The sequence below is a fragment of the Brugia malayi genome, assembly GCF_000002995.4.
Source record: "Brugia malayi strain FR3 genome assembly, contig: Bm_v4_ChrX_scaffold_001, whole genome shotgun sequence".
In the NCBI taxonomy this organism is placed as follows: Eukaryota; Metazoa; Nematoda; class Chromadorea; order Rhabditida; family Onchocercidae; genus Brugia; species Brugia malayi.
In genome coordinates this window covers 21,296,648-21,319,395 of record NW_025062479.1, presented here as the reverse complement: position 1 = coordinate 21,319,395, position 22,748 = coordinate 21,296,648, and the positions used below count along the sequence as shown (strand labels likewise).

The 22,748-nt window shown below is 29.2% G+C and overlaps 2 protein-coding genes across 2 annotated transcripts; one reads left to right on the top strand and one right to left on the bottom strand.

Moving 5' to 3' along the window:
• Window positions 1-80: 80 nt before the first annotated feature.
• Bm18057 (Uncharacterized protein) lies at window positions 81-2,474 on the bottom strand (the record flags this gene model as incomplete). The annotated part of the gene is made up of 4 exons (XM_001898379.2): window positions 81-316; window positions 432-739; window positions 844-1,058; window positions 2,313-2,474. 4 exons carry the CDS (start codon window positions 2,472-2,474, stop codon window positions 81-83), a joined length of 921 nt encoding a protein of 306 aa, XP_001898414.2.
• A 16,918-nt stretch (window positions 2,475-19,392) lies between these two features.
• Bm11022 (Uncharacterized protein) lies at window positions 19,393-21,156 on the top strand (the record flags this gene model as incomplete). Its single annotated transcript, XM_043075634.1, has 4 exons — window positions 19,393-19,456; window positions 19,767-19,920; window positions 20,545-20,678; window positions 21,035-21,156. 4 exons carry the CDS (start codon window positions 19,393-19,395, stop codon window positions 21,154-21,156), a joined length of 474 nt encoding a protein of 157 aa, XP_042931568.1.
• Between the last annotated feature and the right edge of the window lie 1,592 nt (window positions 21,157-22,748).

Here is a 22,748-nt window from a genome sequence, read left to right as displayed (position 1 = left end):
AACTGTACTACAAAAAATGTAACAAGGTAAAAGATTTTCATTTTTAATTCACATAATATAGATTTGAGCATTGGATTGATTTATCTTCGAGTACCGTCCTCGAAAAAAACACCACCGTCGATGGCGCAGTATTTCGGGCAGATACCTTTTTCACCGGGAGCACCAGGTTCTCCTGGTTCTCCTGGTGCTCCAGGTTGGCCATCGGCACCGGGTTGTCCGGGCGGTCCTGGCGGTCCTTTCGGTCCAGCTGGTCCCGGCGGTCCATCGGCACCTGGTTGTCCCGGTGGGCCTTGTGGCCCAGGTGGTCCTATATCGCCTGAAATATTTGTGTAAGTTTCAAGATTTCATTCCACACATTTGATAAACCATAATTCCCTTCACTATGGCTGCACTAATACTTTTTTTCTACAATTTTAAATCGCAGAATTTACCTGGTGGTCCAGGTTCTCCTGGAATGATGCCTTCGTTTGGCGCATCCTCTCCTGGTGGACCCGGTGGTCCTTGTGGCCCAGGTTCTCCAGGCAGTCCTGGTGGTCCTTTTGGCCCTGCTGGACCCGGTGCTCCGGCTCCACCTCCCAGGCCTGGTGCTCCGTCTGGTCCTGCATCTCCAGGTGGTCCTGGTGGTCCAGGAGGCCCTGGTGGACCAGGTGGACATGGCTGACACGGTGGTGGTGTAACTGGTTCACACGGTTGGCTTGGTGGTCTTCCTGGATTTCCAGGCATTCCTGGTATACCGGGCCTACAATGAATGGTAGTTGAAGTCAAATTCGAGTCAAATCGAATAATATTTAGTTGCAGAAAAAAAAAAAAAAAAACGAACTTAATAGATAAATTCTAAGTTACCTTCCAGGTTTTCCAGGTCTACCTGGTGTGCCTTTTGGGCCTGGTGGACCTGGTAAGCAGCAACTTTCGCAGCCAGAAGCTCCTTCTTGAGTAGCTCTTTCACCAGCGTTTACACCTATACTAGAGCTGTACCCTGCTTGCCTAGCAGTACGATTTTTATTAATCGGCATTTGCTTCAAATGACCCACTTCCATCCAAATATCCTTTGCCGAGCCCTACAAATTAATAACTACTAGTAATGATGTGCATAATATCAGGCCAAGAAGTTTGTCAACAAATCATACAAACTTTGTAATGCAAGCCATTTTACTTTTTGTTTCAAGTTCTTCTACCTTATCACCAAACTTGTCTTATTATTATTCCTGAGAAAGAAATAATTCTATTAGCTATAAAACGATATAATCCAAACAATCATAAAATATTAGGTTAGTTTTTCGCTAGTAAATTTACTGAAAATGACAAATAGCTCACATACGGCATCTTCATAAATTAAACATACTTCATTCTTAATAAAAATACAAATTTATTCATCTCTGAAATTCCATCTCTGAAAAGGAAATAAATTATTTGACATGAGTTTCTTCTCCTTTATTCTCTCTCTCTTCTCTCCGATATACTTTCTTATCCATTAACTTTTTAATTCCTCAAACCCTGATAGCCTACTTCAAGCTAAATTTATTGTAGAAGTGTAACCAATCAGGTGAAGCATCAGACACACAGAAATATTTGCTATTTCATAAAAAATTGCTTATTACTCAAGTACATTCTCCGTAATCAGTACCCATCAAATAAACTTTGTTGATATTTTGTCGTATTGTGTTGTTGTTGTTTTCTTCTTTTTAAGAGATGTTATTTCAGAAGAAATATTTGATTCTACCATATTTTTAAAAACAAAATTTGTTCGTCGAAAAACACTTACTATCTACATCATTAATAATGATGACAGCAAAATTAAAAAATAAGATAATTGTTGATAATAATCGATGTAAATTCTATGATAACGCAATTTTTTAGCGTCTACAATTATTCTTTTGAAAGAGTTTATTCATATTTTCTTGTCCTATATGAAATATATTAGAGATGCTCAAATCAAAATATTCTATACATGTTTCATCATGCTTCATCAAATAATTTTCTGCGGTTTTCTGCAAAAATATTGCTATTACAAAGATCGTTGATTTTTTGTTCAACAGATCAAAATGTTACATATAATGTTAAAATTAATGCTTTGATTATAAAAGTAGAAATAATCAACAATCGACGAAGCTAAAAATTAGTCAAATTGTGAATAAGCTTCTGCACTCTTCCAAGTACCAAACTAATTCTCGTACTTCTGTTAATAGGATGCTAATTATTTGTTATTATATGCTAAGCTAACTTTTAATGCTCTAATCTAATATTAATTATTTATTAATTACTTATCAAATGTAATGTGCAGCATAAATTTTTATTATCTCAGATATGCTTACCTTGCAGTAATTAATTTCGGAACGCATTTGTCGTCGAACATGATAGACATAATTGTATACCATTGGTAATGTTACGCATACTGATAGTACAGCAACAGTAGAAAATGTTACCGCAGCATAAGAGACAAATTTGTAAGCTTTTATACGATTATCGAGATCCATTCTCGATTATCGAGATCCAATAGTTAATCAGATTAGCAAAATTCTTCTCTTGATTTACTATTATTACTACTACTATTACTACTAACTACTACTATTGATGTTGTTGCTGCTACACGTAATGACACTGAATGACATTCATACAATCTTGTCAACTATTTATAGAGAATTTTTTTCTTTTAATGTTGTGATACGTCGGTTTCTGACAGGATCGTATAAAACGGAACAAAGGTGAAGAACTGGGCGGAGTTGCAATACAGGTTTATTGCGCCTTAAAGAGAAGGACATTTATTTATGTTTTTTTTTATATGTATATATATCTTCTATTAGTAAAGAAAAAAGTTCTTTTTTTCAAATGTTTTTGTTTCCTATATTTTTTCTTTCCTTTCCTGCTTTTTGCAGAGAAATAAAAATTTTACAAAGCATTGAATAGGTTCTCTGCGAACGCATCACAAACCATATAACGTTAATAGGAAGAAAGGGAAAAGATGTTGTCAGCAAAAAATACAAATGTAATTTTACGGTTTTATTCATTCTTCTTCTTTCATTATTAAAATTTGTTAAGTTTTTTTTTTTTTTTTTTTTCATCATATTTAATTTACGTAATTGAAATCTAGCACTTCAGTTTCTTTACTAATTTAAATTAGTGTCTTTTTTTATCGATTAATATAAGAGGTCAAATTTGAACACTAATACTTTAAACTTTAAAAAATATTTCTTCCTTTTAGCTTTCTGTTGTGGTTAATATTTAGCTAATGAATTTTAAATTAAGCAAAACATGCATTTGCTCATTGTAAAGCACTTTTCATCACTTATTATTACCTTAATATTATCACGCAGCATTTCAAATGAAATTAATTTTTGAAGCAATCAAACAAATTTTTAAACTATTTTTTTTTGTCAACGAATCTAAATTTTAAGCTATCATTGAAAAAGCCGTAGAAATATGGAATTTTTTTTTGTAAAATCAATAATTCAAATGAACCCATTCGAAGGCGAATTTAATTGAAAAGAAGGTGATAATTACCTTACAACAGAATGATAATTATGACTATAATTCTTTTCATCTGTTTGATTATACATTGTGATGCGGAACGTTCAGGGAATTTATCATGAGAGGAACAATTTAAATTACAAAATTATATTATTTTGTTATTTTTTCTTAAAAATATATCTGTTTCATGCCTTCCCATTTCTTTTCTACAAATTATAAATAAAATTCAACAATTCATTTCGGATAGCTACTTCTAATTTCATAAAAACGGCAAGAAGTTTTTAGAAATCTTTTAAGTATTTTACAAAATTTTGTAACTGAATTTTAGAATATGTTAATAACCCAAAAATTAACAAAATTCAAAAAGTTACTTTAAATTTCTTACTTTATCGTTTTATCGTCAAGAATGCATTAATTTGAATATTTCTATTTTTTTGTCCATTTATGATTTCTATTACTTTTTGCTTCCCGCATTTCGGATAAGCACTATATTTGAGAAGTGGACAATTGCGCAGCATTTGCGTAAGCTCCATCATTCTGTCTTGGAACAGATTTCAATTGTTGAATGATTTTCAAGAAAACTAATTCTTTTTTTTTTTTCTATTGCCAGATTTTTTCATAGAAAACATTTCCTCGCATTCGATTTATTTATTTATTTTTTCATTTATTGTTATCCAAAAGAAACGAAAAATTGCAACAATTAGAAAATATTACTAATAACTATATGAATCTGTAAATAAACTTTGAACATTTATTTGCTGAAATATATTTTCAAATTTCTTCACTTTTACCTCAGTTGTGTTTTAGTATAGGCCATAAAGTTCAATCTTCTGAAACATAAAATAAGTAGTATTTAGTGATTTGTAAAACTGTTATTAAGGCTGTTTGAAATATCAAATGATTTACAAATTTCGAACAATTTTTAAAAGTTTTAAATGTGCGGAAAACATGTCCCAATAATTCACCAACATCATTTCATGACATATACACACATACCACATACACAATATCCGTAATATTGGCTGTAACTTCGTAAATTAGGGCAAAATGTTGAAACTTAGAAATATTGATTATTGAATAAAGAAAAATCAGTCAAAGTGCAATTTATGGAAGAAATTTGTTTTGAATTTTTTTAGGATATAAATTTTGGAAAAAAACTTCGCAATATGAATAGATATTTTTTATGCCATGCCAAATAAATATTGTCAACAAAACAGCTCAACACCGTTCGTTTCAAATTACTATTATCTACCGTAATAGAAATGACTACAAAAAAAAAAAAAAGAAACGTTTATTTCATTAATCATTAATTTTACATTGCAATTTTTGCAAAAATCAAATTTCATTTATTCTTATTGTTAATTTTCTAAGTATGTCTGTAAATTACAATTAAGTCTTAACTTTGCGTCGCAATAGCAAAATGTTACATTTAACTTTGCAAATTTTGCTTCAAAAAATTTAACCCGATAATCTTTTGGAATTTTATTATTTTGTAATTCAAATTATACCACTCTATTTACAATTTTTTGTTTTACAATGCAATATAATGGCCATTCTCAAAATATAATAATTTTCCACTTTACAAATTTAGGAAGGATACGTCATACACAGTTATTACTTTTCGTTTTTTAACTTACACTCTTCTTTGATGTTTAATGTTCTTCTATTACAATAAAATAAATAAAAAAAAGCAAACTTCTCACAATATTACAACTTTAGACAGTACACTCATTTGTCGTGTTGTACTGATATTACTATCGAAATTGTTTAGAGTTTGTCAGGTGACTTCTGTTTTTATTTAACAAAAATTCAAAAATCAAGAAAAAAGTTTAAAAATTTTCATGAAGAGTTTTTAAAACATTAAATCTACTTATTGCGGCCTTTTCTCTTATTTTTGTTTTTTTTTTTTTTTTTTTGGTGATTTTTATGAGTATTTGAGAGAACGATGTTTTTGATGCAATTGTATAAACTCTTTTCATTAACAAAGTGTTTTAAATAAAGTTTTTGAAATTGGATGTTCGAGTACCGAAACAATGTCTAATCTCAATTAGTCAATACGAAGTACAAAAAGTGTGAATGATAGCAAAATATAAAAAAGGGACTATTACTATTAATGTTGCACTTCATTTCATACTTCAAAAATGATAATTTTAAATATATTTCTCCTTTATTACGATTCTTAAACTCGAGATGTATTGCTGCTTTTAGTGCAAAAATCATTTCATAAGATGTCTGATATATTGAGTGATTTTTTTGAGAAACTTTTTTCTACTATAAATCAAAATTGCATTCTTTGAGATATGGAATTATAATAATCTAAGAGATTTATAAATTATTATATTAAATTCTATCCAATATTTTCCGAAAAGTTCAATATGACAAATTGTTTTCCTCCAGTTATCCTTGTCTGAATTATTTGTATTCAGTAATCATTTGACACTATTGTGCCGAAAAAAACCGGAACAATTTTATAATATAAATATATTGCTATAACAAAGATATTTCGAAATGGTTTAAGTAAGAATGTAAATATTTGAAGAAAAGATAGGAAATCATAAATGTAACTTGAAAAGTTATAAATAATATAAAGAATCTCTATCATTTTTTCTCTTAATTTTGATTGAAATGGAGTACTATATGCTTTAATCAAATCCTTAATCTCAAACGATACCTGGCAATTAATTCTAATATCGATATTCTCTGATTGTTGTTCTATAACATCTACAAAGGATAAATCTTTTTGTAATTATTTGTCTATTTTCAAACAACACAAAAAAGTATTCTCTCAAGTTATTGGTACAAAAATTTAATTACAAATGTTTTCACTTTTTTTTTCTCCATTATACAACCTCAATTATTTTCACGTTAAAATAAAAAAAAAAAAAAAAAAAAAAAAAGTTTATTATGCAATAAACATCTAAAGCTCTGTACGCAAATCACAAGTGATACATTAAAGTTTCTTCTTTTCAAATTGCTCGAATTACTGTTATTTAGGAGATTTAAACTAAACTTTTTTTGTACTTGGTATTGATAATTACTTAACAATAAAAAAGAAAAAGTGGAACTGGTTTTTTCCTCAGCGATAATTTTCCCTTCCTCTTTAAAAAACAAAAACCAGAATTTTTATAGGGAGCAAGAAGTACAGACGAACGTCTTCTCATTACTGGTCTTCAACAAATCAGAGTGATTTGTGAATAAATAGGTAAATAGAAATGGTTTGTTTCCACGTACGGCGCAGGTGTTGTTACAATAATTTAATTGCGAAATTCAATAATACAATGAATGATTTGATATTATTCTCTTTGTGAAGAAAGAAAAAGATTGAGTGAATTAGTAATTAAAAAATGTTTGTTCTCTTTCTCCATAGATTCATGATTCAAATTACTATGTCATTGCAATAATGAGAAAAAAAAAAAGGAAGACAAAGTTAAGGAGAAAAAGTACGGAAAACTGATCGACCCATTTCCATGATTTGCATATCTATTATCTAATTTATCGAAAAATCAAGATGAAAGAGATACAAAAATTTCTTATTAGAAAAGAAAATTCAAATGTTTTAGAGTTTCTTTTCTTTTTGATTCTTTCTATTTTTATCAAAACTAACGACTTATGCTTTTTTTAAAATAGTTATTCAGCAAATATCATCAACAAAACCGCTTGTAGTGTGCGTTATAATTCAAAAATTATTTAAATTAAACATTTCAACTCACCAAATTCCTTAAATATTTTGGATTAGAGGAATCTAAACTGCGAGTTACAAAACATAACCAAATATTTTTCATAGTCAGTCATGAACTATATTAAGACAACTGCTGAACTGAATAAGTGCAAATCAAAAATCTATTTTTTCAGGAGGAAACCGTTCATTTTAATTGATAATTTCAAACATTATCAGACCTTATCTAATATTTTAGCTTACAGAATGTTGAAAAAAAAAATGGATAAGCCTTTTGAAAGAAAACCAGAATTATCAAAATTCCAAGAGAGTGTTTTTATTTTAAAACTTTTCTTTAACAAGGGTCGAAAGTACAGAATTCATTGGACAAAATGATTGAGAAATTAAGATTATAAGCGATGTTCAACATCCACAGAAATACTAAAAAATACAAACTTGATTTTTCCCTTATTAACTCAATGTTAAAGTAAATCAATTAATTATAGAACTTATGATTAGTTATGTTTACAAAAATTATAACACTAATATCTTTATATTTTCTAATTTCTTTTCGAAATATTTATCTTAAAAAATGTATTTATAATTTGTAGAAGAATCAAACTGTTATGAGATATTTGCAATATTTATTCCATGTAATAAGTTTAGCTTAAGGTGTTGTGATTATTCTAATGTCAACATAAGATTGTTAATTTTGATTGGGGATCCATGAAAATTTGGGAATGTTTTTTATCTACGGGATTTCATTAGATTTTTCACATATATATTTAAATAACATTAGCTACTAATCTAATAATTATAACCTTCGACCTTCAAACTTTCAATGATATAATTTTTTTTTTTGACGAACCAAAGAAAAGTATTACATATAATTATCTATTACGTATTAAGCAAAACCATACTGCGTGAACAATATTCGATAAAGTGGCTAACAGCGCCAAGAATGTGGTCGCAATACTAGTTAATACAAATATGCCGTGATCATGCGACGAAGCCGAAGTAGTATAAATAACAATTGGCAAGATGCGAAATACTGTTAGGAGTATATTCAGGAAGAGATGAAAGGTGCATTTGCGCTCGTGGTGCCATATCGAAAGAGGCTAAAATTTAAATTTAATGAGCACGAACTATAGGTAATTAAATCACTGATAGTAATATTCTTCTCAGACAATTTATTACTGATTGAAAAAGATTTTTTGAGTCTTACCGGTAGAATAATAATAAGAAGAACTTCAACAATTTTATCGGTATCTGCGCTCATTATTCCTTAGGTGTATTGATTATTGGTGATGTAGAGCAGTGATTGTTGATATTATTCCTGCTGGATTTGTTTAAATTCTGAATAAAACTTTAGAAAGAAGCAAAAACGTTTTATCCGATGTGTTATATTTGCCTTATTTATTGATGCTCTTATCGATATGAATAAATTAAAAATGCAAACACGCGTAATAAATATAAAATTACAATTATAAATTAAAACGTATGCTAAATCGACAATACAATTTACTAAATTGATTTCCTTCCCAATCAAGAGTGTATAATATACAAATTGTACTAGTTTTATGAGAATCTCATACTTGGCAAGTTGAATAAAATATATCAGTTAGTAAACCAAGGAAATGTTAACATAACTGGAAAGAAAACAAATATAAAATGAGCAAAACTTTGCTCGTGCAAAAAAGTTGGCTTACAATACGAAAGTTACCTTAAAAAAATAAGAGGATTGGAGCAGATTAATTATAAATGAATAAATAGCAGACTGTTGACTGAAGCCATTAAATTCATTGCATAATGAAATTCATAGCAAATTGTGCTCAAAAAAAAAAGGAAAAAAAAAATAAACAGTACTGATTATAGGTTGATCATGGGAAAGAATGAATAAATATTGCATACAAGTGAATTCAACACTGGTAACTGTAAAAGTAGATTATATCAAGCGAACAAAGATCATTTATAAAATCAATGTATGCAATAAAATCTTTTTCTCAAATAAAAATTTGTTAAAGTGAGTTTTGTCCACTTATATTGAATCAGATTTTATTGAAAAAATAAGCATTGTGCTTTCGTTCGCAAACATTGGAAGAGCGAAAATAATAATGAAATAAGATAATAAAAATGGCTTAAAGAGAAATGATAGAGAAAAACCATTGCTAGAATTGTTTATGAATAAAAAAAAAAGAAAACAATCTGTATCAAAATATTATTATTGTCACATTTAATCACAAATTGCTTTATCGTATCGTATTTACAGTAATTGTACCATACATCAGAGCAATGAAATACAAAAGATGAAATAGGTTTTAGATAGAAGTTGGAAGCGAATCAGAAGAAAAATTGAAGGATCATATTGGAAGTAAAAGCAATGCTGATAATATCACATTCCTCGGCATAATCTTCTTGTAATATGGAGGAAGTAGACAAACATATGATTAGATAATTATCATGAGAGAATACAATTTTCACTTTGCTATGGAAACGACGAAACTTCGCCAATTCATACTTGATTTTTGATCTTTCCTTCTCTTTGACTATTGCAGTCATGTGATTACTAGAAGTTTTTTTTTAATTTATGGTCTTTTTTTATACGAATATCAGATGGTTATGTCTGTTTAATATACATTTATTCATATTTGATATGTATGTGTCGTGAAACCTCAAACTTGGGTAATTAAACCTTTATTTAACATGAAGCAAATAACAGCGCTTTATACATATCGTACGGATGCTACACCGATTAACAAACGCGTAACGAAAGATATAATTATAAAACATTAAAATGATATCAAAACCACCCCAAAATGCAGAATGAACCACCGTATGGAGGACGATGGTTTATATGCAGAACTGAGCTGACCAGATATCCGGCAGAGGATATTTAACTGATGTGAAACAAAGACTGCTAATAAAGGGTTTTGCTAACAAAGGGTTTTTGTTGTGTGAGGAAAAGGAATCAGATAAGAGGAATTTGTTAGTTTTGGATATAATAATTTAAATATTTCGTCTTTCACGACACTCCCGACCAGAAAAGGTGGGTAATGCGTGGGGTTCATAAGAAAGTGGGGGTTGTTTACTTCCATTGATCTGTTTTTGATCGTGTAAATCTCTACAGGTTTCTGATGATGGTGCGGTGATAGTTGTTTGGTCCTCCTTTAATCGAGATTGTCGTTTTGTATTGCTCTTAGTTCGCATCGCAATAGGTTCCTGGAGCTCCTTAGTGTTCTGTTCGGTTTCCGGAATTTTCATATTTTCTTTCTTATTAGGTTTAAAATGAATTTCTTCATCATTAACTTCGAGAGGATACAAGACATTTATTGGACGATCGAGAAGTTTCCCAGTGGGAGTTTCCACCTGAACGTTCCTAACTTTACCGTCTTTATCGATTTTGATGTCCTTGATCCGTAATAATTTCCACATTCCTCTTGGAATTCCCGATTCATTTAAGAGTACAATCTCTCCCTTTCTTGGATTATTGTTTTCCAGTCTCGGTTGTTTCGTTTTGTAGATATGAGTTCATTGTAAAGTAATTTTCTTATAGTGGAAACACGACCAAATTTCTCCACTAATAATTCTCTTATAATTCCATAGTTTTCAGGTGCCCTATCGTAACCTCTTACTAGCCGTAGGGCTTTTCCTCTTAAGCAAGAAACCAAGTAATTTAATTTTTGGATATCTGGTATGTTTTGAGAGTGTACGGAGGCTTCGAAACTACTCCAGAATTCTCTCCATGTTTTAGGGTCTCCACTAAACGTTGGTAACGACAATTGTGGTAAATTTACTACTGGACGACATTCAGTTAAGCTAGGTTCTTTAATTTGTGATAGACGTTTAAAGGCTAACTCTGTATCATCCTTGTACATAGATAAGGTTATAATGGTATCCGTACCTATGTTAATTAATTTTAAAATACCTCTATCGTCGTTCGCCATTTGTTCGTATTTTTCTTCTTTTTTCTTTTGCGACATTGGGGCTAGTTGAATGTGTTCCAACCATTTGTCGTTGATCTTCTCAAGAGTGCCAACGTATTTTTCGAGGCGCATCAACTTTTCTTTGATGATCCTTGCCCTTGCTTCATATTGCTGGCACAATACTTCTACTGTCGCTTTTTGGTCTAACGGAGTTAGATCCATTTGTTGTATTTCATCGAGGAGTCCCTCGAGATTTGCTTTTACTGGTGTAGCTTGAACAATTATACTGGCCGACATACCTCACCTCGGGCACCGAAATTATTCTTTGTCGTGAAACCTCAAACTTGGGTAATTAAACCTTTATTTAACATGAAGCAAATAATAGCGCTTTATACATATCGTACGGATGCTACACCGATTAACAAACGCGTAACGAAAGATATAATTATAAAACATTAAAATGATATCAAAACCAACCCAAAATGCAGAATGAACCACCGTATGGAGGACGATGGTTTATATGCAGAACTGAGCTGACCAGATATCCGGCAGAGGATATTTAACTGATGTGAAACAAAGACTGCTAATAAAGGGTTTTGCTAACAAAGGGTTTGCTACAAAGGGTTTTTGTTGTGTGAGGAAAAGGAATCAGATAAGAGGAATTTGTTAGTTTTGGATATAATAATTTAAATATTTCTTCTTTCACGACAGTATGTTTTAAAGTCATAAATCGTTAAGTCATTAAATCTTTGCAGGTAAAATTGTGAGAATTGCATTATTCATTGTTTGTATCATACTAACAAACTGTGATGCGAAATTATTAAATTCAAAAAATGTAACTTTACGGATCATAGAAAGATGTTTACTTGACTAATGAAATGCTTTAGAGCATGTGAACTGTGATTTTTGAAGCGGAAATTCAATTTAATGCATCTTCTTTAGAAACTGTGAAGTATTAATACCATCAACAAAATTTGCACGATTTTTTTCTAAAAAATTATAAAATTTCAGTGATACTTGAGCTTAACCGTTAACCAAGACTGGTTAAAGAAAGGGATATATCAATATAGATATTCAAAAATTATTTGTCTCTTTAATGGGTGTCAATTTGCGCCGAGCTTCTATAAAATGATCTATTTCCTATCTTTTTTCTCTTGTTTAATTTTAAAGTTACAGGCCAGTTTACTTTATGAACAAAGGATGTTGACAGTAGCTAATATATTAACAATATGTTAAACTTGTAGTAGCGAATTAAAAATGTGTACGTAAATATATGACTATTGCGAACAGTTCACAGTTCACAAGTATTGTTGGAAGATAAGAACTCTTCCAAAATAGGTATTATAATTTCAAGGAAATGATACTACAATTTTTTTTGAAATTGAAATATTGTAATTTCAAAAAAAAAGTTTCAAAAATGATATTGTAACTTTAAAAATATTTCCGATCGGACGGAAGCTGGATCGACAATAATGAGTCATTGCGGTGCTTGCTGTTTACGACAGCAGTTATGATAGTGTCATGCGATGAGTCATCATGTTTTTATAAATTATTTCCTCCCATTTCTTGAAATTGTTATTTTTTGTAATTCATTGAAAAGGTATGATTTATCGTTCTCTTTCGCTCTCATTTTGCTTCTTTCATTTATGTTTATCTATTTGTTATGCACTAAGATAATTTCATTACTGCATTGAAATGATTTTTCCATTCATGATCCCTCTATTCTTGTTCACGTATTTATCTGAAATTATAAAATTTGCCCACTGTCGAAAATTTTTATCAATTATAATCTATCCGACTGGGTGGTAAAAAGAAAAACCATTTGTTGCTAGCCAAAATTTCGAAGTGAAGGAGCAGATCAGAATAAATTATTTCAAAGTTGTCTTGAATATAACTTTTTGCAAAAAATTTCTTTTGTCGATATTTTGATTTATAATTCATTTTACGCATATTCTTTTACTATATCATTTTTTTTTTTTTTTTTTTTTTTTTGTATCGGAAATTTCATTCAATTTCATTCAAAAATGATATAAGTTCAAAAAACATTTCTGGCCGAATAAAAGATGGATCGATAACAACGAAGTGCTTGCTATAGCGACAGCAGTTATGATAATGTCAGTGATTTGAGATTGCTCATCAGTCAAATCCAGTCAATTTTGATCAAATAAAATTCATAATTCATTCTTGTCTTTTTTCGGCATGTAATATTGTAATAATATCATAAATTATAAATTTTATGATAGATCAAACAAATTTTATTAGTCAATTCATAACAAGGTAATTGTTTTACTGATAACTGTTCTTGATTTGGGTAAACTATGTGAAATAATCGATAAAAAGTATGCTAAAAAAAGTATATAGATGTCTCAATATCCATTCAAAAACGAATCTGAAAACTTTTCTTCAATGCACAGCAGAACAGAATAAATCACTGCAAAAGATGAATCGTTGCTCTAATTTGACCTTTGTTAACTGAACTGAAAATTCAGTTCAATACAGTTCAAATTTCATTCTTAATTGCTGCAGGAATGTGTTTTGTAGCATACTGAAAAGTATCGTTGTGATGCGGCTTTATGAATCTTCAAGTTAGCTTGGATTTCTATTGATGGTAAAAGTAATTTAAAACACAATATGTTGTCATCATTAGATTTCGATGCAGTTGATGAACTTTATAAAATTTTAAATACAAAATTCTGCAGAAAATACGATTCAATAAAGCAAAAATTTGGATATCACGAAATCGAACTTTGGAAAAGATTAGATTTTAGTAAATCGACGGATAAATAAGCAAAGAACCTGGAAAAATATCTTTTATGTTTTATGACGAATCTAAAAATTATAGGTTAGAAAATAATTTTTAAAATATCCAAATTTTGATGTTAATATAATTCAAAAAAATATTGGCTTATAATTAAACGAAGGAATAAGAGCAACCTAGATTAATAGCTTTGATAGTCCCAAGACTAAAAGAAGCATTTCTGTTTCATAATCGATTTTAGAGAGTCACACAAATATTTCCAGAATTACTCACAAATATTTTACTATGTGTACTCGTCGTCCTTTACTATTCTCCAGTGTTCCACAACTTTTCATTTCTTTTGCTCAATATATTGTGAAACAAGTTTTTTTTGTAGAAATTAATCAATCTTCTTCAGACTTTTTGGAAATTTTTAAGAATTGGAACTTCTTTTCTTAACATTTCCAATTTATAAACCATTTAGATATTATCGAAGTGAGATTTCGAAAGCAAAATAGTGTGTAATTACGAATGATAAAGAAGAGTTAATGCTAAGTGTTACAGTAAATTTTTTTCTATTAGGCATTTAATTTTGAGCAGTTAATATCAGTAATTACTTTTAACAGTAAGAAATACAATCTTTTGATTATCTTTCGTCACAAATGTAGTGCTACAAAAAAGTTTGTTAATTTTTATCCAAATCTTTGATTTTTTCTTTAATTTTATCAATCTTTTTTTTCGTTTTTAATTTTATCCAATTTAATTTTGATTTTAATTTTATTAAAATTTTATCTATTTTTTAATTTTATTAATTTTATATTTTAGCTTTAAACCAAATCTGAAAATTAATGATTAACTTTTTATATAACATTAGAACTCTCCTACTTTGTTGAATTATCGAATTAATGATAATTGCTATTATTTAATTTTATTATTGAATTCATCGAATTTTTTGTTGATAATTATTGAATTCATTTCTCTACGCAGTATTCAGAGGATTTTTGCAGTGGAGAAATAAGCACACACAGCTGAGGCATAGTGTTGTTTTTTTTTTTTTTATTTATTTTATTTGCTGTTTTAATGTGGAATAAATCTGATATTCGATATTTTTAAAATTTCTCTCTTTTATTATCTTAAGCATTTTTTTTTTTAATTCATAACTGGATAAAAATTAATTTGCGTTATTATACCGTAAATAAGACTGAAATTCTTTTTTTAGTGGCATACTGGTTTTGTTTTATTGAAGTTCTATTAGCTTCTTTTCTACCAATTCTCTTAATAATTGCTGAAGTTTGTTATTGACCATGATTCCTTTTCTTTTGCTGACAAATATTGTGTATTACTCAAACAGGTAGCTCATTCTATAGAGATATCCATACTACAACGTTTGAAATTATCGCTGATCGCATCTGATTGTCGAAGTATTCTTCCAGTTCCTTCTGTTATTACTTCCAATCTTCATCATTTCATTTGATGGATTGTAATTCTACATATGAAGAGTTTTTTTTTTTATAATGGATGTCTTTCTAAATTTTTCAATTAAAGTTTTTCTAGTCAATGCCATTTTTTTAATGAGTAATATCGCAGTCTTTAACAGTAGAACCTTCTTTAGACAGGGCATTAAATAACTCAGTTTTTGAAGGTCTATACAGTTTGATGATGAATTGCTACATCAAAACTATTCCAGAATTATCTCCATATTTTCGGATCACCGCTAAATCAAATGTTAAAGTTTTAGATCTAAAAATTATAGTTGAAGCGAAAATGATTTTTATAAGAATCGAATAATTACTGGATAATAAATCACATCAATTAATATCATTATTTTTTAATGATTTCCTTGTTATCTTTCCTTTCCTCAAACAAATTATCATTTAAAGAAAGAAAATGTTCTGTGAAAAAAAAATGGTACTCTCAGTTGACCTTGAAATAAAACGAGCAATGAAATATCCAAAAGGTATCTTTGTGTAGTTTTTTTGCTTAATTTTAAAATTCGTTTCATTTCATACATTTATAGTCAAATCAAATTAAATCATTTTTAAGATCTGTCTGCTACCAGAGAAAGGCTCCAGCATTCATCTGCTCCTCACTTTTTTCTTCCTGTCAATTCAATGTCAACAACAATAACCACAGCGACAGCAATAGTATGCACCCACGCAGCAACTCATTTAGTTGCAAGAAAAATGTTTTTGCTATTTGTATTACATATAATTGTCAAATTCGATTATTAGCTGTTTTTTCTTTCTTTTTTTTGAATTCATTTATTCTATAAATATGAACAAAAAACTGAATAATGAATGAAATGAAACGGAATTTTGAAAAAAAAACTGAATAATGAATGAAATGAAAGTTGTTAATGTAAAGGAAAAATTATGTGAATGAAATGAATAAGATAAATTTAAGATCAAAAGGGATGGAATAAATGTTGATCTATGAAGTTCATGTGACTAAAAATTTATTCAAAAATTTAACGATGATATTAGTAGAGATTGTTTTGCTGCTGGAATGAATGACAGATTTGATGAATATTTCGAGGTTTTAAAAAAAGCTTCCAAAATTTTCATTTTACCCGAAGATCTCAATTTGTGTGACCTGTCTAAAAGTGAATCATTAATCGAAAAATTCCAAAGTCATTTGCTAGGTAGGCTTTATCATGAGTGGAAGGAAGAGAGAAAATAAAATGGGGGCAAGAACAAGTAGTGAGTTAATAAATAATAAAATGAATTTAGTAGTAAATGAATGACTCATTTATTTAAAAAACTCAAACAGCAAACCTTTCAATGGTGAAATAATTTATATTTCAGCCTTATTTTAGATGATTTTCATTCAACTAATTCACTTCAAATGCATTCCATATCAAGATTACGCATTCATCGGTTAATATTCTATTTAATGGTATCCCATTTAATGTGGAACATCTGCTGCTACATCATAGCTTCTTATTAAATTAGTCATCTGCCTTTTGCGCTAAATTTGTGATACTTTCATTTATGGCTATGTGAAATCAGCATATTTTTAGCATTCTTTCTTAATCATAAAGCTAATTTCTGTGATACTTGGCTTCTTTTTCGGAGAAGATCAAATGTAAGATTGGTTAAGTCAGATTTCATTACGAGTGGTCAAAACAATAACAAGATTGTAAGTTTCTACAAATTGCATTTAAGAACTAGTGCCAAAATTTTTGTTTCTAAGAAATCGAGCTAACATAGCTATTCAAATCCGCCAAAGAATTGAATCAAGCTTTCTAGTTTCTATGATTTCGAAATTTACTTAGCAGATTTTGTTATTGTGCTTGTCAACTTGAATTTACTGTGTACGCTAAAACAAACAATTTGAATTAGCATTTCTTTCCATGAAGAATTTGAATTGACTTCCTGTGAAAAAAAGAAGGGAAGATGAAATCGCGGAAATATGAAAATGTTGAGTTAATTATAGGTTGCAATTTGCTTTTTTAAACTCAATAATAGCAATCGATTTTTTCTTTTGCGATAAAACTGGCTCCATTACGATGAAATTCTATAATTTTGAATGAGATAATATATAGTGGAAAGAAATTTATTTACATATCGTTCTGTTCGCAAAATCTTTTTTATCAATGTATCTTTGTTGAAATCTTTGTATTTTAAGTGATTAAAGAAAGAAAAAAGGCATCATGTGGTTGTCTCTTTTTTTTTTTCAATCTTGATTTATTCTCACTATTAGACTTAGATAGTAATATAATTCTCACTTAATTATTCCTTGCCAAAAAACTTTGTATGTGATGCAGTTATGAGCTAGTTGTGTTCTTGAAAGTCGGTATTCGATATTCGAGGTTATTAAATATATTTTTTCGTCTGCTTTTTTTAACTTCGTTTTTTAATCAGTAACCTTTTCAACTCTTATATATCTTAGACCACTTAATATAAAATTTCTGAGCAATATTAAACAATTAGATAGGTTTTGCACATTTGTTCATTTTAAAATGTTAGATAAGACTGTTATCAAAGTTTGTTCATTGCTTTTACATGGAAGATGACCAGAAGAATGGGAAGAAAAGTGAAGATAGTAATTAGCTGAAGAAATTTCATCCCATTTATGTAGCACATGAAGTAATTATAAGCAAGCTCTGCAGCAAATTAGCTTTCCAAAATTCAGTACAATGACAAAAATAATAATCATAATGATTACATGTTATAATTTTAAACTGTAAAAATTTATCAAAATACAAAATTATAGTGAATAATTGATCAAATGCTGCAAACATTATTAGTCTTAACAAATATATTTATTCAAATCATTTTACCTATCTGATTTTTATAATATTGTTTAAGAAACAAATTCGTGAGATAAAATGAACTTTTTTTTTCAAATTGAAAAAACTATTTCCTAGAACTTTTGTTTTGTTCATTTGCAAATTATTCTAATTTCTTCCTCATCTCGAATTTTCTATTGCGCTAATTTAACTAAACAAAATGATATTGATGCTTCAGTGAACTCTTACTTTCTGCAAATAGATTTGCGCACATAGACGATTAAAATAGAAGGAAAGTGGAAGACTGATTAGGGAAATGTCTAAAATGCACATTTTATATTTTGGCAAAACTAACAAATATCCGCGTTAGTTTTCTCTTAGCAGGAAATGATGTAAACAGAAAAGTTGAAATCACTCGGCTGTTTCAGCCGAATATTCATTTGTAGAGGGAAAAGTTTTGCCAGGAGAAAAAAATCACTACTTTGCCGGTGAAAAAAATGCTGTTAATAATACTATTGGAATAATGTGGAAATATTGGTAGTGATGAATGAATGATAGAAGCAGAAATGGAAAAGGCACAACTAGGAATTAGTATTCAATCCGGTTTTTTATAAATTTGAAAAAGGAATTTTGTAGAAATTTTAAAATTTAGTTGAATTTTATAGTCAGTCACCGTTAGCAATTATATCTGTTTGCTTCTTTTCAATACGGCGATTGGAACATTTGTTATGTAATGGGAATCAATTGACAAACATTTACTATCGAATGCTTCTGCATTCAAAAAAGATCGAAATGGAGCTTATTTTTATTTCACCTTCCATTTTCTTCCTTTCCATTCGGGTATGTCCCCATTCTCTGACTCCATCACATTTTTATCATGATATAACTAAAGTAATGTAATATGTCATCATTTTTCTTTTCAAAACAAAACCTGTGCTTAAAAACAAAACACTTCCCCAGATAATTCAGAAAGCGTTTTTTATTTAATTAGAAGTGAACTTTATTTTGCCTGAAACTTTGTTTTCAGAAAATTTGTGAATTTTATAGGGTTAGTCCCTTTCTCAATTCTGTTGATGAAAAAAGTTCAATTTTTCTATGTTCAGCTTCGAAACATAAATCTAACTGCAAACAATAACACAATTTTTCTCCTTGGTTTTTTTTTTTTTTTTTTTTTTTTTTTTTTTTGCTGATGTTATTTATAAATTTGGTCTATTAATTGGAAAAAGCAAGCCTTAAAAATCTAATGCGATAAATTAAAAAATTTATTATGATAAATGACACTCGTGCATTTTGCTCGCCCATTATCATTTTTAATGCAAAAAAATTTTTTGACAACTTCAAGAAATCTCTATTTTCTTTATTTCAGTTATAATTTCTGGAAATGAGAAAAGCGCTATGTACGATTATTGGCATTTGTTCATGCTCTTTATTCGCTGTTCATGCTGGTGATGCTAATGTTCTTCGTAACTTTCTATTTTGATATTTATTTTAAACATTAATGGTTTTTAAATTCTTACATTGTTAAATAGATTAAGTAGATCCATTTTCTCCTTCGCTAATACCACCATTCTATTTTGGAATCCATTTGAATTTCAGTGATATTTATCTCGATAAGCTCAATATTATTTAGAATTGTTGATTCCTCGAAATTCCTTAAAGAAATAGTTGATTATATTCATTTACAAAATGCTGACACTAGCAACATAACGATTCCGGAGAGAGAGAATATGAATTAAGAAATTTTTAAATATTCAGAACGAGTTCAGTGCGGTGGCGTAATATCACCAGAAACAAGGCGGCATGTAAATACATATGTATGTCCGACAAAACTTCATCGTGAAACGGAGAATCAATGCTGCAATCCGCCTAAAATTAATTGCTGCCGTGAACCGACATTTCTCGAGAATCAGTAACTGCGTTTATTTCTTGTTAACAGTAGAAATGATGTTGTTATCTCTTAGTAGTAATGATAAGTAGTTAAGAAATTTCAACTCAAAGGAAGAGGATAGTATCTGCTAGGCCTTAACTTGATATTATTTTTTTTTTTCAAAATAAACTGATTAAAATTTCCAAACGCAGTATATGCTAAACATTGTTGTGAACAATTTCATGGTAGTATGCTTAGTCCTTGTAGACTAGATGCCGACATGTTGCCATTCATTCAGCTTCAATAAGAGGAATTTAATAAAGAATTTGTGGACTAAACATTAGCAAAATTAAGAGAAATATGTTGGGTTCAAATGTCCATTATGAGAACAAGAATGTGAAGAATTTTATGAATTAACCTAGCATAAGCTCTACATTGGATTTATGAACAAATCTATATGTCGAAAAATGTACTAAATTGTTGAACGGAAAGTGGAGAAATCATAATGCTCTTTGAAAACGATATCTCTTATAATTCTTTAAGTCAAAATATTTAGTCTGCTTTTCTTATAGCATCGAACTAAGCAAATAGAAGGAAAAAGTGCGCATTTTATTTTAATTAACATTTCCAAATTTGATGTCATATGGAAAATTAATGAAATTTCAGTTTATCAGCAGTATTATCTACAATATTGATTGTTACTTTTGCCTTACTAACAATACTCATCATAGTTTGTCTCTGCTGGGAGAAGTGCTTTCTGCACAAAATCATCCGAAGGAAGCCGACGCTTGATTATATCGGTTAGTTTTTAAAAAGCAAATTGTATCATAATTCATATCACCAGCAGGCCTAGTAATGATAATACTTCATAACTGATATAATTATGCGATGATTGCTTTCTTGAAAGAGACATGATTATTCGAAGTTGGCAGTATATATTTTATCCGCTATTTATACCTGCATTATGCAGCATTTTCTGGTCATTGTATAAGGAATCTTGAGATACTTTTTCGACTGTGTTTCATAGTTAGTAGCCTTTTTCAAATTCTAGACCGTAGATTAGATTTGATTCTTCGTTTTTTGGGACAATCATGCAGATGTGTACTTGAAACTGGTTTATAGTCTAATTATTCCCCGTGTACGTATTGCATTCTAGCTCGACCAGAAGAGACAGAACAGTTGAATGGTTTGAGCTTAGCACATGAATATTCTAGTGGAAGGAATGTCTACGAAGTGAATACAGGTATCGCCAATGAACTCAACAAAGATCTTTTATGAAGATTGTGTAAATTACTCTCAAAAGAAATACTTTGATGATAATTTTGAGAGAAAGTGTTTATTCACAAACACTGAATTCCTAACAAAATTTTGTTACATATTTGACAGACTCATAGATTATTAATTATTTAAAAGATTAGTTACCAAATCTTTCCAAATTAATAAAGTGAAGTGGCAATTTTTGTCAATTGACCACTTCTTTCTATCATTCACATTAGACCTTGTATTAACTACACTTTCCTATGTCCTTTGCTGAGGCTAAATTTTATGTGTTAAAGGTGATATATTCCTTTCAAAGTAAGAAATTGTGAAAGTTCCCAAAAACTTTTTCATAGTCTTGGACCTTTAAAGAAATGCAAGCTTATGATACATTTGATTATTTATGGCCAATGTGCCTTCATTTGACAGTGCAATTTATGCGCTTAATGTGAATAATCAATCTATAACTGATTACTTAGTCTCTGCAATTTTTGTTGAGACTTTTCAAAAGTCTTTTTTTCGGCACTTTGTGACGATAGCCACTATATATTGCATTAAAAATTTCATTGAGTAAACTTTGATTCTGTCTGCTAATTAATAATATTAATTTGAAAAAACTTTTAAAACAATTAACAAAAAGAATTGAATTCATTATTGCAAAAGCTGGCCAAAATAAACGAATAAGCATACCAAAAAATGATAAACATAACAAATAATAATAACTTCAAATATCATAGCGCTTTCCTAATAGTTGTGCAAAAATCATTCATCACATGAGCGGGAGTTTTCATTCGTGTAATCAATGTAATTCTGAAATTTAGAACATAGCACAATTCGGATTAGTGATAAACAGATCACTGAAATTGAATTTGTTGTTTAATTTGAATTGGTGACGGACAGGTTACAGTGAAGAAGTATAGAAATAAGGGAAGAGGTAGAATCGATTAAATTAATTTGTCATTTTTTTTTTTAAATTTTTCATTTTATATTAATAAGAAAAGATGATTGGAAGTGACATATTTTAATAATTTATTACTGTTGTTATTACTATCGTTATCACTATTGTTATTATTGCTTTATTATTATTGTTATTATTACTATCATTATTGTTTTACTTATTTATTTGCTTATCTATTTGTCATTATTGTTTTGTTATTTTGTTATTATTGTTATTGAATAGTGTTAATGTTATTATTAGTGTTAGCTACAAAAAGCTTGTGCTAATTACTTGTCTTATACTTGTCTTGGTTATTTTCAGAATAATGAATAAAAATACTTGCATTGTCACATATTTCAACATAAAATAATGTTAAGCACTCAACTAAATCACATTAGATGGTTTTAATTTGATAATTTTTGATAAAATGCAGAAGGAAAAAGAATCTTAAGTTTCAGCAATTTTTATTGACAATTTTATTATAATGAAATTTATGTAAAATCCTGATAAACAAGGTGTGTCTAAAGTTTTCGAAACAATTCGCCTCATTGTATAACAGGAATTAAAAATAAGGAATAAAAGCTGAAATTTAAAAAAATTTTTAATTTCTTAAATTTATAGTTCCAACTCCTAATCTTTGGTTTGCAATTACTTGGACTAATAAAGACAGGAGAAT